Source organism: Epinephelus moara, chromosome 14 (genome assembly GCF_006386435.1).
Source record: "Epinephelus moara isolate mb chromosome 14, YSFRI_EMoa_1.0, whole genome shotgun sequence".
Taxonomy (NCBI): Eukaryota; Metazoa; Chordata; class Actinopteri; order Perciformes; family Serranidae; genus Epinephelus; species Epinephelus moara.
The window spans coordinates 9,913,859-9,931,094 of record NC_065519.1 but is presented as its reverse complement, the minus strand read 5'-3'; the positions used below and the strand labels follow the sequence as shown (position 1 = coordinate 9,931,094).

Here is a 17,236-nt window from a genome sequence, read left to right as displayed (position 1 = left end):
TTAATTCACTTAGTTAGATATGAAAATATGCTGCCACTACAGATGCTAAAATTGATGTTTATTTAAATGGAGTTTGGTGGCTTTGGTGATTTTGGGGCTGTTTGTGGTTAAACTAACATCATCTTACTCTTGCACAAAAGGTCCGTCTCTGTAGGGATCCTTTCCATAATGTTGTTAGACACTTACAAAACAATCTGAGCCTGCCAGTGGCAAAAGCAAGCACTGTTAGTGAGCGTAGATTACATTAGTGGTTACAGTGCAGCCTGTTCTGGCTCAATACTGGACCAATTAAAAAAAATTGTTGTTCCTATTACATAGACACAAAAACATGTTAAAAGAGGGTCCATGTTTAAAAACACCGAACTTACCCTTTAAATATAGCTTAGCCAAACTACCTTGTCAAAGAACCTTTTTCTAATTGCTATGCTCTTCTTGCCTCGGCATGCTTTGCATTTTTCAACAGGACAAAACTTCAAAAAGTCCTTTTAAATAAGTATCTAATTACCCAGCTGATACTTGCAGCATGCCTTTTGTCTTTTATCCTAACATCCTTTTCGAAGGAATGCAAGCTCACGTATTAAATGTATTTGTTTGGTGCAGGACCGTACAGTATGAATGCTTTTGTGACTGTCTTTGTAACTGTGTTTATCCACCCAGTCTCAGTCAGCATGTAGATCACAATGTGAAACATTGTCCCAACATTGCTTCGAACCATGTTGGCGATGTCTTTCAAACACAGCATGGTGCTTGTGTCGAGCACTGTCACACAGTTCCTCTGTCGCTGAACTGAGTTCTTATTTGGATTGAAAATCAGTAGACGACACCTTAACAATGGAGTCTATGGAGAGAAGGATATTAGATTACAGAGCAGTTAAAGTGAAGCTTATTTATTGAATTAGACTAATTTAATTAGTCAGTTATTTTTGCTGAGTTTATTTTTGTGCACAGACAGGAAAAACACATTTAAGGTTGCCATAATGTGTTTACACAAGTCTGGAAGTAGGGATTCAGATGACAGATAGGAGTTTGTATGTAGTTATCAATCGATGTGGGTCACTAAATGTCAGTCTGTGCTGTGCTGTGAATGCTTGTGTGTGTGTGAGCAGGTCTCACGACGCTGGATCCGTTTCCTTCCCTTCTGATTCGGAGGCACCTTCAGGTCGTAGGTCCTCGTTCCTGTGGCGCGTCCTCTGGGTCGCGCTGCCTCTCCAGCTCTTCCTGCTCCTGTTAGTGGTCTTTGCCTTCCTGCTGCCAATGACCGAGGAGGACTACTGCGCTCAGTCCAACAACTTTGCTCATTCCTTCTACCCGATGCTCAGCTACACTAACGGACCACCTCCTGTGTAGGCTGGCTGTAAGAGCATTTCATCTCAGTATTCCTGCATCAGTATGACTAGAAGTGAAATCACGTTGACGTCCTTTGAGAGGTCGATCATGTCGGGAGCAAAAACTGATCTTGGTCATCCATTTGTTCTGCAGAAAAACAGCTGCCATCTACAATTAATATCTTCATGTGTAGCACTAGCATCTCACTATGTTACTCTGTGTAATGCTGTGTCGATTAAGGAGCATCTTTGGTGCAACAAAAGTGAAAACACTGTTTTTGCCCACAGTGGACGTTGCTGGATGAACGAACTGAAGATCAACTCAGTGTCATATACATGTTGTATTTCTCTGGAGAGATCTGTCAGTGGATAGCACCAAAGTTAAATGCTGAAATATAGCCTGTGAATTTGCTTGTAACTCATTTGTAAAAAACAAAACAAAAAAAAACATTTAATATATCTTACATTGCAATTATTTTTTTACCTGTATTTTGGCATGCAGTTCTTTGCTTTTATTTACTGACATCCCTCATTGTGTCTGTGGGAAACGGTCCATTTTTAACTTGAATTACATCGATTCATGTGAGATTCATTTAAGCCAAGTCGTGTGTTTTTAATATCAAAGCCAGAAACATTTCAAGAGTTTAACCTTCGACATCAGTCACCCATGGTCTTTATACATTTTGCTGTTTTATTTTTTAAACAAGATATAAAATATGACTTTATGATTGAGAAGTATGACATATAGAACTATTGTATATTTTGTATGACCGTCAGTTCAGTATCAAATGTATAACAGTCCAGGACTATTTAACGTGTATATAATAGTAAAAGGTAATATGAGAAATGTATGTATATGCGACCATCAAAAACAATGAATGCCAAATCCTCATCCTGTCGATATTTGTCTTTTTATTTGATTTTTTAAATGTGAATTTACATTTATTTGTGCAATGAATCATATTTATACTGAGCTTCTCCTGAAAACACAAATAGGAAAACATGGATACATTATTTGACTCTGTAAAAGGTCTGTTTTCATATACTTTTAGACAACAATAATACATTTATATTCTAAGTGCAGTTTGGCAAAAGTATGATGTATAAATCTATGCTTCATGAAGGGGAGCTGCAGACCTAGAGGTAGAAAGATCGAAGGATGAGCTGTCACGAAGGTCCTGGATTTGGGGAAGATGAGACCTCTGGTGAGTAGGACAGTGCCAGGGCATGTTAACATGATGATGAAGGTGGTGATGGTGATGATGAGCGTGAAGAATGGTCTCCAGTAATTTGATGATGTCATAATTTGAAAGAGCCGGGGCTGTGGCATCCAGACCCAACATCTGGGAAACAACCATACGGAAATCCACCAACTGAACAACAGAGGACAAAGAATATATCAGTTTGATTTTAAAGGCATAATCTGTCATTTAAAGAAACACTTCACCACCCAGATGACCTTTTGTATATCAATTATCTACCCCATGCTATGCTGAATTTGTGAAAAAATGTATCCAAAAACAGAGAAAATTCTTGATGAATTGAATTTATGAGGGTCCACCTTTAACATAAGCAAAATTATACCAATTCTAGGGATGTCAATGGTTTCTTGTTAATTGGTAACCACTGAGAAATATTTTTGATTGGTTATGCATGTCAATCTACAGGTTAGTTTTGCTGCTCTTCTGTTTACTGCACTGCGCACCACTCAGGTTTGGCGAGGTAATGTTAGCTAGCGGCACAGCTCATTCAGGATTACTGCTACTAACGCTGTCCTGACCCAACAGCATTGCTGAAAACATTATGCCCACCCTCAATGTTGCTCCGGTGAGTAAGTAGCTCAATTTTTAACAAATCCACTGTAGCATTGTTTCCTATGTTAGCCTATCACTGTTAGCATAGTTAGTGGTGTCAGCATAGCTAGTAGTGCTAACATAGATAACAATGCTAAAGGAGTTTTGCGGCTCAAAATAAAGGTGCTTACTTAACAGGTCGACATGGGAGGAGACTGGAGAGTGGATATCATGTTTCCACAGCAACGGCTACCAAGTGGTGGTATGGTGTTACCGGTGCTAAACGCCACACGAGTGGCACCGCTAGCTAGGTCCCACTTGACCTGGGCTGTGCACAGTGGAGTGCAGCCAAAGCTCAAGCTAGATAACCAGTGGAGCCTGTTGGGTGGGGAGTGGGCACTGTGATTCCACATGATAATGCAGCTAGCCGCCTGTCTCTTAGCAAAACCAACAGGGAATTATAGCTGCTGCGCAGCGATGGGTCGGATCCGGGCATTTATAAGCAATTCTGACCAACAAGCAGAAGACATTTAGGAATTTAGCAACACAATCTGCCTTTTGCATCAGCTGAGGCTTGAACTCACAACCTCTGAGACTAAGAATCAATTTCTATCTCACTGAGCTAATTAGTCAGTGACAATTCATGTGTAGCTTCACAAATTGACTAAGCCAGACGTGCAGGTTTAGCAGCCGTCCATGCATGGAATTTATTTTAACAATGATTGATTTGCTTCATAAGTGAAATACTGATGTTTAACTAGTTGAGCTATGTGCAAAGTGAGAAGCCTCAGATGGTTTCACACTGAAGCATTGACACTGGATCTTTGTGCAAAGTTTGGTTTATTTTCAAGCATGAGAAGGCAGATTTTCTAGCAGAAAAAAGACTTGAAGATGCTGCACAGTGATCAGTCACGCTCAGGCAATTTTAAGCAATGAGCTAGAGCACAAGAAGATGTTTACATTACAATGTGGATTCTGCATCAGTTGAGGCTTGAATCTGCAACCTCTGGAACCTAAGATGGTCATCTACCGCTCTGAGCTAATTGGCTAGTAGCAACTCAACAGTGGCTTCACAAATTGAGTAAGCCATTCACGGGTGTGTAGGAAAGCAGCCATCCGTGCATGGAAAGGCAGATTTGAAACCACTGTAAAAAAATTCAGTTACTAAGACAAAAATCTGAAAATACACATATTGCATCTAATTTGTTTGTAACAATGATTGATTTGCTCCATAAGTGAAAAACTGATGTTTAAAATTGCCATTTTTACATTGACTCCAATTGTTCACATTAGAGCAAAATTAGTCAAAAATTCAGTTTTTGAGATAAAATTCTGAAATTTGCCACACATCATCTACCATGACTCTAGAATTTTGTCATTTTTTTTCATGAACATTGAAGATTTATTTAGCAAGAATTTGCATGTATATGTTTACAGTACCGTTTACAGTCAAACATTTTGATGCACTGTAGGCTCAATTTTTTGATAAATCAAAAATCGGAGAAACAGTTTGCGTAGGACAGTCTGAAGATGCTCTGTAGTAAGTTTGGTTTCAATTGAGCAAAAATTGTGGGAGGAGATAGGTTTAAGAAGTTTTACAGTTTTTGAAAAAAAACAGAGTGATGAACTTAATAATTTTTAATAGGTTTAAGTGTATAAAAGTTTCTTCAGTATTGGGGCTACAGTTTGATGAAAGTTGTGAAGTTGTAGCACGTATGGTTGATTTGTTATGAATTTTCAAAGTTTCGAACTTTAGACGCTTGCTGTAGCGCCACCATCAGGACTATTGGCTTGAGTTTACAGCTGAGGATATCTGGCATGAGACTGGACCTTTGTGCAAAGTTTGGTGAGTTTTCACCCATGGGAAGTATGATTTCCTCGGAAGAAGAAGAAGAAGAAGAAGAAGAAGAAGAAGAACTAGGATTACAAAAGTGTCCTGGCAGCTTAGCTACCCGGACCCTAATAAACTAAAAGAAAGACATTTACATCACAAGACATTAAAATTTCACCACCTCTAAATGGAAAGCACTTTGAAAAGTGCTAAAACTCACTGAGTCAGTGGAGCACCTGACTAAAAGGAGAGGCCTCTCTTTTCTTGAAAATTAACAAGTTAGTTTCTGGTTAATGGGTATCGACCTGCTGAAAGCAGAATTAAAAGAAACCAACATTCCCAATCAGAACATGTGTTAACAAATTTATACAGAACTCATGCAGTATAATCCAAGGCTCATTTATCCTCCATCTTCCCAATTTGGGTCTCCACGTCGCTTAATCTGTTCAGCATAGCTCTGGTGTCTTTGTTGATGCAGTTAATTGACTCAGCCATGCCGTGCATTTCAATACCAAAGTCTTCTTTTATTTGCTTGAGCTGCGATGAGATGCTTCTGGTCCATTTTGGGGTGTCTGTTGGATTATCCTCATTGTCTCCAGGTTGTTGCTCGGAGGACAAGACAGTGTTAAGGGTGTATGTCACCATGCTGCAAGCTGAGCCAAAGTTTCGTGCGTTGTTTTCCTTCTTGCAGTTTCTGGTATTGCTCTCAGATCTAGACATCCCCGCATTTTCCAAGAAAATGTTACCAAAGTGTTACAGTAAGACTTGTCTCCACTGAGCCGTTTTGGCGTCTGACGTGCCATCTTATCCCGTCACCTCACTCTCATTTATCCAACTGTATAGTCGATGCTTCCCAAACAGACAGCCCTTTCCAACGTGGAACTGAACTACAACTAAAACTTAGCGATGCTCTCTCTAAAGCCAGACTCCATTGACAAAAACAGTAATTTTACCTCGCTGAACATGGGAGCTGCTGGTCTACCTTGATGACTTTGGTGAATCCGAATTAACATTTTAAAACACCAAAGTCACACAGACTAACTGATCGAGGCAGTGGTAGACCAGTAGCTCCCATGTTCAGTGACTTTAAAGAGAGCATAGAAAAGTTAATTTTTTTTGCTCAGTTCCCAGTTGCAAAGGGCTGTCTCTTTGGGAAGTGCTGAGCATACGACTGGATAAATGAGACTTGGATTATGCTGCCCAAGTTGTAAGGGAGTTTTCAAACAGATGATTTGATATAGTTTTGCTTGTTACAAGTGGTCACCTAGATCTTAAGTTCATCAAGAATTTTCTCTGTTTTTGGATTCTTCATTCACCGTACAGACATGCGAGAAAAACACAAAACCTCTCGTACTCATCCTTCCCTCACCTCTCTCTCCCTGTCAGACAGCTGAGCCAGGCTCTGTCTGAGGGTGTTGAGTTGCTGCTGGTCCTCTCTGGTCTTCTTCTCTTGGCTCTGCAGGTCTGAGCTCACTGTGTTCAGCTTCTTCTCCACCTTGGTCTTCCCCTCCGCCAGCTTATTCAGCTTCTTTTCCTGCTCCTGCATGGTCTGACTCTGTTCCATGACTTTCAACTTGGCACGTCAGACAGAGGTGTTCAGTAAGGCAACTGTTATTCAATGGCTTTATCAAGGCACTCTTGAATACTCTGATACTTAAAATATATAAACGGTTGTTTTCAGTACCAACCTGCTTTACATAATTAGTGCACAGTTACAAAGCATTACTCCTTTCACCCACACATACACAGATATAAACACAAACACATAATAAATTATGAGGCGAAAAGGCCTCTGGATTTAATTTTTGGGGCCTGAACCCGTCTCCCCTCTACCTTGAGCTCATTGGTATGGGACAGCTGGGCCTTGAGCTCAGTGTTGGACAGCCTGGCAGCCCTCAGCTCGCCTTGGAGACGCTCAAGTTTCTTCTGCAGCCTCCTGGCCTCCAGATGAGCATCATCTCGTTCCACAGCCAGCGCTGATCGGCTCCTTTTCTCCTCCTCCAGCTCGGACACCTTCTTCCTCAGGAGCTGGATGTGGAGTCCTTTGCTCTCTAGCTGGTCTTTCTGTGACTTAAACTGTTGGGAAAAATAATATTTTTGTTACATGTTCATCACTGGTCATGCCACAACAACTGAAAAGGGGTCATTTTTATAATCAAATAATACTCTGCACACTTGTAGAAGCTTGTAATTGGTTGTTTAAAGCCATTTTGTCGTATGTAAAACTAATAAAAACTGACAGTAATTTCATTCTATATACCAGTAATACCAGCGTGAGGTATTTGTGTAGCCTACTTTTCGCTGTAGGCTGTAGGTCAGGCTTTTGCTCTCCACCAAAGCAGCTGTCTCTTGTTTAACAAGCTGCTGTGCACGTGACATGATAAGTTTACGTCTCATGTCAAAGCCCAGATCCACAGCAATACTGTCAACCTTCATTGACTCTGACAGCTGTTCCAGGAACTCTTCATACTGTTAACAAAACATGGATATATGTCACCGTAAGCTTCTCTGATTTAAATCCTTTTACTACATATTTAGCTGCAACTGTAACTTATTTTCCCCTGCTACTATGACTTTACTCACATGCTGTTTGCTTTGTCTCAGCCCGTCACGATGCACGTCTGCTGTCAGCAGCTCAGTCTCCAGACCTTGCAGTCTCTCCCTTAGGTCCTGGACTTGCTGCTCTGCAAGCTGAGCCCTTTGCAGTGCACCGTGCTGGAGCTCCGTCTGCTCGCTCAGCTCCTCAGAGACATGACACAGCCTCGACTCCATCTCTGACCATGACTGCCTCCGAAACATGTAGTAAGGATGCTGGTATTTATCTCAGAGCAGGAATGTTAATTTCAGACATTGTAACCTGAGACCCAAGCGTAACGTAAAAGTGGAGACCAGTGTTGGAAAATAACTAAATACATTTACTCAAGTATTTTACCACGTACAAATTTAGGTACTTGTACTTTACTTGAGTATTTGAATTTCATGATATCTGACAACTGTCATCACAATTTTGCAGATGAATATTTAAACATGTAATAAACATAAAATACATGTTATAAAGTAAAAAAAATGAGTAAAATAAGCTCTTTCACAGCTGGCTCGGGTCCCCATGGGTCTCTGGAAGTGTGTGAATTTGGGGGTAAAAATCATGGCGGTTACATTTTTTGAAACTAGATATAAATAGACATTGGTCATTTAAAGTGCTTGATTGTATATATTTTGGGCAAAAATAGAAACTGAAGTTCTTTTGATTTTTTTTAAACTTAACAATAGTAAATAGGCTCTTTATAATTGTTGTTTGTGAGCTCCTAGACAGCCTCTCAGTTCTCATTATAAAAATTCTCTGTGTGAAAACAGTAATCAACCTCGATCTGTGTGTCGAACTACGCCATGTTAAGCCCTTGATTTCGAGGGAATTGGCCTGGAAAGTCTGTGAAAAGTGCTTGAATATGATGTTTAAAAAGATGTGGGAACCCTGTCAATATTAAAATGATGCTTACATCTTAATCCATCACAAATAATAATAATAGTCACTAATGCTACTGTTTTAAAGAAGTAAGTGTTGAAAAGGCCACACATTAGGCTATGACATTTTCAGTTCATGGCCTTACAGGTAAATACTTGTAGTAATATAAAGAAGAACTGGGGATTTCATCGGCTTGTGAACCTGATGATGGCCACAGGTAGGTCTCACAATAAAGTTGCTTATGTTTTAAAATGTATTTCCTTTAACCTTGTGCCAGAATTCCCCCCTACCCTCTGACTCCTCACCTTATTGCAGAGGTTGTCCAGATTGTGTAAGACATCTTTCTCTGTGGGCAGGATGACACTCTGAGACTTCCCCTGCAGCAGGCCTGCCGCCTTTTTCAGGAACGTCTGCAGCTTCTCCTCAGCTGCCTGCGTCTCTCCTTGGCTTGACTGTAGCTTTCTTTCAAGCTCCTCCACCTGTTTCTCCAAACAAATTGACTCTCGCCTTGCTGCCTCTATGACTCTCTTGCTGGCCTCAAGCCTCTCCATCAGGGTTCCCCTCTCCAGATCAATGCTCCTCCTTCCCACCACCAGGCCGTCTAACTCCTGAGAGAGGTAGAAACACAACAAAGAGTTACACCAGACGATGGTGTGTTTAATATAAGACCATGTCCAGGAGGAAATTTAATGTGGTTTTTATTGGTTGCAGTGCAAAACCATGCCATATGGCCCTCTGGCCATTTTTACATTCACACTAAAATTTAAATTAATTCACACTGGGATTTTTTTCTGTATATTGAATGTAAATAAGTTGTCAAAGTCCATAATAAAGCATCAAAATAAAACATGTTTTCCAAAATAAAAGTATTAGGGGACAGAGGTCCAGGCAAATTATTCATATATAATTTATTAATGGTTGTTTATTAATTGGCCCTTTGCCTCCTGGTATTTTGCAAAAGTGGCCCCTGAGCTAAGCAAGTTGAATCCTCCTGGTTTAAAGGCCGTGTTAGTACCTCTTTGAGTGAATCGAGTGCTGCTGCACTGCTGACAGCCTTTTTCCGTTCTCGGTCCAGCTCTGCCACCAGCCTCAGCACCGTCTCTCTGCTGGCCTTACACTCCACCTCACAGGACTTCACACTCTCCTCCAAGACAGCAATTCTCATCTTCAGCCTCTCCCTCTCATTAGACTGGTCCACCTAATAATAATAATAACAATTCAAAAAGAAGAGAAGACTAACAAACTCAACAGAAGGACATTTTTTACAATTATAAATTAAAACCTGGTTAAGAAGCTGCCAATATTATGTGCAAATTATTTCATGACCAATCACAAATGTGTACTATAAAGAAAGGTAAAATACATTTCTGTTGTGTTATCATACCTCATCAGAGTTTTCCATAACTTCCATAGTTCAAAGTTGTGCAGGGGGAGTGAGTATACAGTAGAGACTTGTCTCTGTTTTAAGAAGTCTCCAAGCAACACCAAACAGAGGCTATACCACACTCCACCAGAGGGGGTGCTGTAACTGAAAACGTCTGACATCTGGAGACTTTATCAGTAACAAAAAAAAAGGACATTGGATGCAAATCAAATATAACTTATAGCTTGTAAGCGTGCTTAACAGGTCAAATAAATGCATGAAATACCATAGCAGACACAACATAATAAACTAAAAAGCTGATGAAGGTGCATGTGAAGGTTAACTGAGACCTGATGAGTTTTTGCCCTGAGTTCAGACTTCAAGGTAATCCTCCTCTGGCACCAACTTGAGCTCTTCCAATGGCATTGTCTGAAACTGTTTACTCCTTCACTAGTCACCGTTCACCATTGAGGGATTACATGTAGACTGTAGGGTATTGCATGCCACTGTTAGTCATCTATAGCAAGACACAATGGTTGTTGCCACTTGGTCAGTTCATTATGTTTGCATTGCATTGCAGAGTAAAGTTAGTAAACCATAAATTATACAGTCATATAAGCTCATAAGGCTTACTTGAGAATTAAGGAAACACTTAGAAATGACAGGTATACCAAATAGTGGACTTTTCAGCCCCTGAACCCCTAAAATGAGGCAATGTCTACTTGTTACGCCTTATAACAGGTTATTACTGCCACAATGTGGACATGGGAGTGCTTATTCACAGTGAATATTGAGTGTAATGTATATGAACCACACGAAATTCAATAGATTGGAGAAATGTCAGGGGAAAAAAACAACCATTTTGTGGAACAGAAGTGTAGTAGGTGATCCCTCCTGCAGTCTGGAAGCCACTGGCCTCGTGATAAGACAGGTCAAATCCAATACTCGGATGAAACGAGTATCTGGTACAGATGAAGTACTTGTTACGAGTACGAGAATCATACGAGTAAATCATATCATTATCTGTACTTGTGATAAAGGAAAATCCTCATTTGGGTAGCTATGTGGGGGAGGTTTTTTTGTAATGTACATATGCATTTTTTGGGGGACATTTAATGCCTTTATGGGACAGCCAACAGAAGGGAGATTACAGGAAACAAGGAGAAAGAAAGACAGTCATGGGGAACAACATACAACGTAGATCAGCAGTTAATGACGTGTGGCGTAACTCATAAAACAAATATGACCATTTGATTTTAGGGGCATACAGCTGGAGAAGACTTCGTCCCATAAAAATGACAAATATCTTTATTTATAACTTATTTTTTAAGGTGTAATAGTTAGTGTGTGCGGGAGGCACAGAATTACTGGCCGTGCGAAGGAGTCTGAGCCTGTCAGTCATCGTTCGGGGCACTATTCCTAATGTTTCCTACGTCATTACGTCACCTCAAACAGGAAATGAGTGGCAAAAAAACACCAAAAACTTTATTAGCAAAGCACATACACGCCTCCCAGTTCTGTCATACAAGTTTCAGTACACCTATGCTGAGCACACAGTTATTTTTTAACATAACTGTCGTTTTCCGGCGCGTTGAATCATTTTAATAACGGCTCGTGTTGACTCGCTACTTTGTCATTTACCGGTAAGCTAACTTTAACCAACGGCTAACGGCTACACAGCAGTTTTAGTACACACTGATATGTAACGGTTGTGGCACGTTAACAACCTCTGTTGACTTGTACTTAAAGTTATGGGACCGTATTCGTATTTTGTGTATTATTCACACAGTTTATTTAAATGGGTTAATGGTAACCAGACTGTAGGTGAAGATAGTGAAAGGTAGCTAATGTAGTCAAGGTCAGTCTTGTCTGTTTTGGCTCCTGTTTTTGGATTAACGTTGGATGTAAGATGTCTTATGTATCTATTTAAGTGTTTATCAAGATCTAGGTTTGTTTACAGAGGTAGGTAAGTCGTAGTTATAGTCAGGCTGTTATAATCACAGTGTTAAATTGGAGCATAACCCATCATGATGCCTCTCCTGAAGGTACACTACCTGTTGTTTCCTGTGTCGCAGCTCACCTGTACTGCTGTCTCTAGCTGGGAAGATGCTTCTCAGGACGTTGTGGTCCAGACTGGGAGCTCAGCGGCCTGTAGAGAGGAAACCAGTCTGCATCTGTGCCTCTGCCTGTCTCTCCCAGTCTGTCCAACCACACAAGTATGAATCCAAACCCAAGACTCAGTCAAACTGGTGTACCCCATGGATCTATTCAAGGACCTGTTCTTTAAATTCTCTTCACCAACAACGGATGCATAGAAGACATGTACTGCCTGCTTCAGGTGGATTTAAAAGTCATAGCAGCACTTTGCTAGCTGACTCTGCGATGCTGACTACATGTGGAAGTGGACAGAAGCGGTTTTATTCACCTGACCTTGTGAAGTCTGTTTTAAACCCAAGTTTGAAACCAGCAGCCATAATTGGAAAAAGAGTTCCCAAAGGACCAAGAACAAAACAACCTTCTAGAGCCAATCAGCCTTCCCAGAAGGAGGACAAGGTGATTCAGCCAGTTGTCTGATGAATGACTGAACCTAAGTGATGATACATGACATGTTTTTATTTAAGGGATTAATTCAACCTTATGTTTTTTCTGTAGGATATGATGCAATGTATTGCCTATGCAACAGCTGATCAGTATCATTTGCCAACACTTTGCCATGACTTGATAAGCGAAGGCTTCAGTGAGATAGATTTACCAAGAGGTATGACCAAAAGTTATTCATAGATGACAACTCTCTAGGGAATTAAAGTGATACATGAAGCTTGAAACAACTATTACATTTCATGAAAAGCATGTTTTAATTTCAGATGCCGCAAATGTGCTGGTGATAAGCACAGACATGGCTGCAAAACCGGATGATGATGCTCTAATGTTCTTCTTCAGGTAGTGCTTTTTAGGGTTTGTCTTGAATATAAATTATCCTATGGTAAATTATTTAAAATGATTACTGAATGTGTAGCGATTTAAATGGTGCTTGGTATCGAACCTCAGTACTACTTGTGTACTGACAGAAATTTGTCCGTAGAATCCAGTTTCAGAAATTACTTAAATCTTATTTAATTGCATTGATAGTTTGCCATCTGTTGTTAGATAAAGAAATGGGCTATAGAAAATGATTACATTTGAAAAGTTTTGAAATTCAAACTACCTCCAGAGTATGATATTGGTGTTGAAAATATTTAAAAAGATACCCAGCTGTAGTTGCGGTGTAACTTTTATTTATTTTTTGTCAAATTATAGACTGACTTTTCCAATCTGAAATTTCAGGGAAGGCTCAGTCGTTTTCTGGAATGTTGAAGAGAAAACGGTAAACAAACGATATATTTTTTAAGTTCAACATTTCATAAGTTGTAACTCTTGTTTACTTTTGTGTTGTAGCCAACTTTGACGATGTATTTTTTTTATCCTGTCTGTACAGATGAAAAGGGCGTTGAGAATATTGGAACATCATGAGATCCAACCCTATGAGGTAGCATTAGTCCACTGGGAAAATGAGGAGATTAACTACACTGTTGGAGAGTATGCTGACCTTCACTCACCCACTCACACTTGTTTTTGTTTATTTGTCCTTTAAGACTTACTGTAGAAGTTTGTAAAAGTTAAATCTTATTTTTTTTCAGGGGAAACACAAAGCTTGAGCGTGGCAACTTTATTCTGTGTGACAACATGGATCCACAGGAAGCTGTTCTGGAGAAATTTGCATTTTCAAATGCACTATGTTTGTCAGGTGAGGACCTGCGCTTCAGCTATAAATAATAAAGACTGTTGTTCTGTGGTAGCGCTGCACTCAGCCTCTCTGAGTGTAACCTCATGTTTTCTTTTCCAGTGAAGCTGGCGATATGGGAGGTGTCTTTAGACAACTTTGTAGAGTCAATTCAAACAATTCCAGAGGTACAGTGATCACTTAAGAGCAGGCAGAAAGAAATTATGAATAATAGATTACCTGTAATGGTTGTTTGTTTGTGTGTGTGAAAGGTAGTAGTGCTCCCCTTAATGCTAATTTCCTAATCTGCTTTTCTCCTCAGACGCTGAAGTCTGGCAGAAGAGTTAAATTGTCATCTGCAGAGGTTATGAAGAAGATAGGCGAGCTTTTCACGTTAAGGTAAATTCAGTTTGCTTTAAATAGCAGTTCATCCAGAGGGAACTGCAAACTTTTTTTTGTTTTCTTGGTTTGGCATGATTTTTTGTGTCTTTGTCAGTTTGTGTTTGCCAGGTTGACATCCATGTATTTTGGATTTGGATAGTTGTAATTGCCACTCATTGTTATATCAGTTTCTTCACTCAATTTGCTAACAACTTAACCCTTAAGTAATTCAGTCAGGTATTTGCAATTTCAAGAACTATTGCAGGTCTGTTGTTGTATTTTCCATGACAATAGACTGTTTAAAACCTTTGTATTTACTTCCTCATCTGACAGACACTGTATAAACCTGAGGTCTGACCTGCTCATGACACCTGATTTCTACTGGGACCGAGAAAACCTGGAAAAACTCTACGATAAGACGTGCCAGTTCCTCAGCATCAACCGCAGAGTCAATGTAAATAAAGCTGCTCCAAAAAATATTGTGGTACCATAGTTGTACAACTTGTGTATGCTTTTATCTAAGATAGGAAACTGTATGTTTTTAGGTTGTGAACGAGAAGCTGGAACACTGCACACAGTTAACAGATCTGATGAGGAGCCACCTGAGTGAGAAGCACAGCTTGAGGTTGGAGTGGATGATAGTCATCCTCATTACTATTGAGGTAAGCTTGTTCTTATTCAGAGGGTGTCGAATATGGCCGCTTTGTCACGCCCCTCTGTGTCCTTTGATATAGACGTCAAAGGCTTTATGGCACGCACCAGGCTTTCAGCTAACTCCATTGTAAAGCAATCCGTGGCAATACTTGATGTTGAGAGCAACTGACATAGTATAAAAAGCGAGAAAGTCCACTTGGGGCAGGAGGGAGGGTAGGTAGATGGGTCAAACAAAACTGTCCCATGTGCCATATGAAATAAATGAGTCATTGGTCAGTGTTTTGTTAATGTAATTTTTGGTCCCCCCTCACTGGGCTGACTGCTGACGACTTTTAAGGTGGATCATTAACTTGTAATGTTGCTCAATGCATGAGTTGACGACGTGAATCCATCAGCACATCTTAAATTTCACTGTGACAACTTTGACCATCACTTCAGTTTTTATATGCCACACTTTTAGTAATGAGTGGATCTTCAAGCGTTTATATATATATTAATTTTGACAGGGACAGCATGTATCCTAATCCTCACTCTAAAAAAAAAAAAAAAATCATTGTGGAGCATCGTTTCTGTGGCTTCCAGCAACACTAAACCGGAGCTTGCCTGAGAAGGACTAAATGCACAAACCTGCTATTATAAATGTCTCATCAAGAGAGACTCTCACTGCAGCCTGTTTTATTTTGTTCTGAAAATGTCGGCGTGCAGCCTCATTCTGTGGACGATAAACAAGGTGCAGACTTCCCTCTGTGTCACCGGTAAAAGGGACATACAGTGAGTGCTGGATGGAGCTGTGAGTGACTACAACTCCGCCCTTTTGGTTTCATAGGTACCATACTAAAAGTGTTTGGTGGAAACTGGGTTATAGATAGGCTACACCAAAAGGTGCCCCATGCCTCACCATGAGACACACAGGGGTGTGACAAAGCCTCAGTATTTGACAACCTGAGAACGAGAATGGATTGGTAAGATGATGCTCTGATGTGTAAGAATATGACTTTGTGCAAAAGTGCTTTTCCATTTTAAAACTGTATTAATTACATCAAGCCTGCCATCTACACCATCTGACACTTTTGGACATTTGCTAGTCTACTTGAGTTAATTAATTAATAATATGAGAATATAATTCAACAACATTTTGATGAATTTTAGTTTTAAGTTCATTTGTTTTCTGTCTAGTTAAGAATGTATACAGCTTTCTTACTGTAAGTTAAATAATGTTACATCTGTTGCTTGTTTTTCTTGTAGGTTATGTTTGAACTTTCAAAAATGATCTTCTAAACTGCTGCTCCATCAATGCACACATCTATAAAGAAAACTCGGAGCTGCAACTGAAGAATGCTGCACTATACAAAGGTATTTTGTCAGTGATATGTGACAGTGTTTTCAGGAAGAAACTGAAATCATGAAGCGGACCTTTGAATGTCTTACTGTTCATGTTGCACAGTATAAACATTTCAACTACTCAATCAAATTTTTTTTTTTGTTGTTACTATTTCTTTACTGTTTTGCTGAAATCATCAATGAAAACAAAGTGGGAATTTTGGGATCAGCTATTGTTTAGTGTCTGTTGAATTCATGTGGTTAATAATCCTCAATTCATTTTTACATTATGTGCAAACATCTATGTATCTTTTTCATTATGAAGGATACTGGTTTTTAAAGGAGGGCAGAGACTCTCACCTCGACATGTGACATTATTCATGTGACTGAATGAACAGCAGTAGAAAAAAAAACCAAGATACAATGAAATATTTAAATCCATCAAGTTCAAGAAAACCATCTGTGAGTGCTGTGTTACAAAATATGCAATAAAGTATTTGTTTTAAATGTTTGCCAGTTATGTTTCAGTGTTTGCATGTATCATATCAACTTATTGAGTCATTATTAGCACAGTAAAGCTGACCTGTGATCGCCAGAATTTGCAATATACAAGAGAAACTTTCCAGAAATCTCCAGGTATGGATTTATTCAAATAAAATATTTTATTAATACAACAATGGTAAATATATATGTAAATTTATAAACAAGCATAAGCATTTTGTTATTAGTTAACATCACAGATCAGCAAGAATTTTCCATAAAAGTCAGTATATGTTGGAAAAAAATAGGACAAACAGTTGACAACAGCCTGTCATCATCCACAAACAGCTGGGAAATAAAACAGGACAAATAAAGCTGCCATTGTTTAAGGCTGTGCTGATTACAATTATATTAATAATGAATATGTATGTGAAGATTAACTTCAAATCAAATATACTGTGTAAATTCTTACTTTAAAATAAAATGTGATGTGCCATGCTCGCATCATGCTCTCAGCTTAAAACCTGTCACAGTAGAAATTTTGGCAGATTCAAAATAAGCACATTTCTGCCCGTATAAGCATTTAAATTATGTACAAGATAATATACAGCAATACTAACACTCAAGTCTACCTACTGTTTTTACCTGCATAGATCCCATAGGAACACGTATTTGATAAAACAAAACTGAATAACAAAGAACTTTATGAACACAGATGATAAATAGCGAAGGCTGTGAAATATCTGCATATACTAATATAGCAGAAGTATCCTTTTGTGTCAAGAGAAATGAATGTCTGTCCTCTGCCTGGGTCACAAACATTATTGAATAATACACAGATTAATTTGAAGCACAAACTTATTCTT

The 17,236-nt window shown here is 39.3% G+C and overlaps 3 protein-coding genes across 17 annotated transcripts in view; 2 read left to right on the top strand and 1 right to left on the bottom strand.

Moving 5' to 3' along the window:
- syne1b (spectrin repeat containing, nuclear envelope 1b) overlaps positions 1 to 2,217 on the top strand; it is a 100,782-nt gene extending 98,565 nt beyond the window's left edge. For 11 of the 13 annotated variants that reach the window (XM_050061159.1, XM_050061164.1, XM_050061162.1 and 8 more), the window contains one exon: positions 1,107 to 2,217. In XM_050061159.1, coding sequence (XP_049917116.1) covers positions 1,107 to 1,347 — 241 coding nt within the window. In that variant the 3' untranslated portion in view covers positions 1,348 to 2,217. The remainder of the gene's footprint in view (positions 1 to 1,106) is intronic. The other 2 variants (XM_050061168.1, XM_050061167.1) reach the window with 1 other exon arrangement.
- Positions 1,798 to 9,876, bottom strand: ccdc170 (coiled-coil domain containing 170). Of its 2 annotated transcripts, none has more exons than XM_050061170.1 (8): positions 9,797 to 9,876; positions 9,428 to 9,610; positions 8,718 to 9,020; positions 7,533 to 7,733; positions 7,245 to 7,418; positions 6,783 to 7,025; positions 6,319 to 6,522; positions 1,798 to 2,698 (listed from the first exon to the last, which is right to left on the bottom strand). In XM_050061170.1, the coding sequence occupies exons 1-8, from the start codon at positions 9,821 to 9,823 to the stop codon at positions 2,435 to 2,437; spliced, it is 1,599 nt and encodes a 532-aa protein (XP_049917127.1). In that variant the 5' UTR covers positions 9,824 to 9,876; the 3' UTR covers positions 1,798 to 2,434. The 2 variants fall into 2 exon arrangements, with proteins under 2 accessions (XP_049917127.1, XP_049917128.1); XM_050061171.1 differs by having other exon boundaries at positions 9,428 to 9,601; positions 9,797 to 9,862.
- A 1,364-nt stretch (positions 9,877 to 11,240) lies between these two features.
- On the top strand, positions 11,241 to 16,397 carry rmnd1 (required for meiotic nuclear division 1 homolog). 2 transcript variants are annotated; one of them, XM_050061680.1, is made up of 12 exons: positions 11,241 to 11,418; positions 11,821 to 12,328; positions 12,428 to 12,533; positions 12,640 to 12,715; positions 13,100 to 13,139; positions 13,251 to 13,351; positions 13,453 to 13,559; positions 13,659 to 13,723; positions 13,858 to 13,934; positions 14,250 to 14,370; positions 14,462 to 14,578; positions 15,816 to 16,397. In XM_050061680.1, exons 2-12 carry the CDS (start codon positions 11,882 to 11,884, stop codon positions 15,846 to 15,848), a joined length of 1,290 nt encoding a protein of 429 aa, XP_049917637.1. In that variant the 5' UTR covers positions 11,241 to 11,418; positions 11,821 to 11,881; the 3' UTR covers positions 15,849 to 16,397. The 2 variants fall into 2 exon arrangements, with proteins under 2 accessions (XP_049917637.1, XP_049917636.1); XM_050061679.1 differs by having other exon boundaries at positions 11,242 to 11,418; positions 11,851 to 12,328.
- The last annotated feature ends 839 nt before the right edge of the window (positions 16,398 to 17,236 follow it).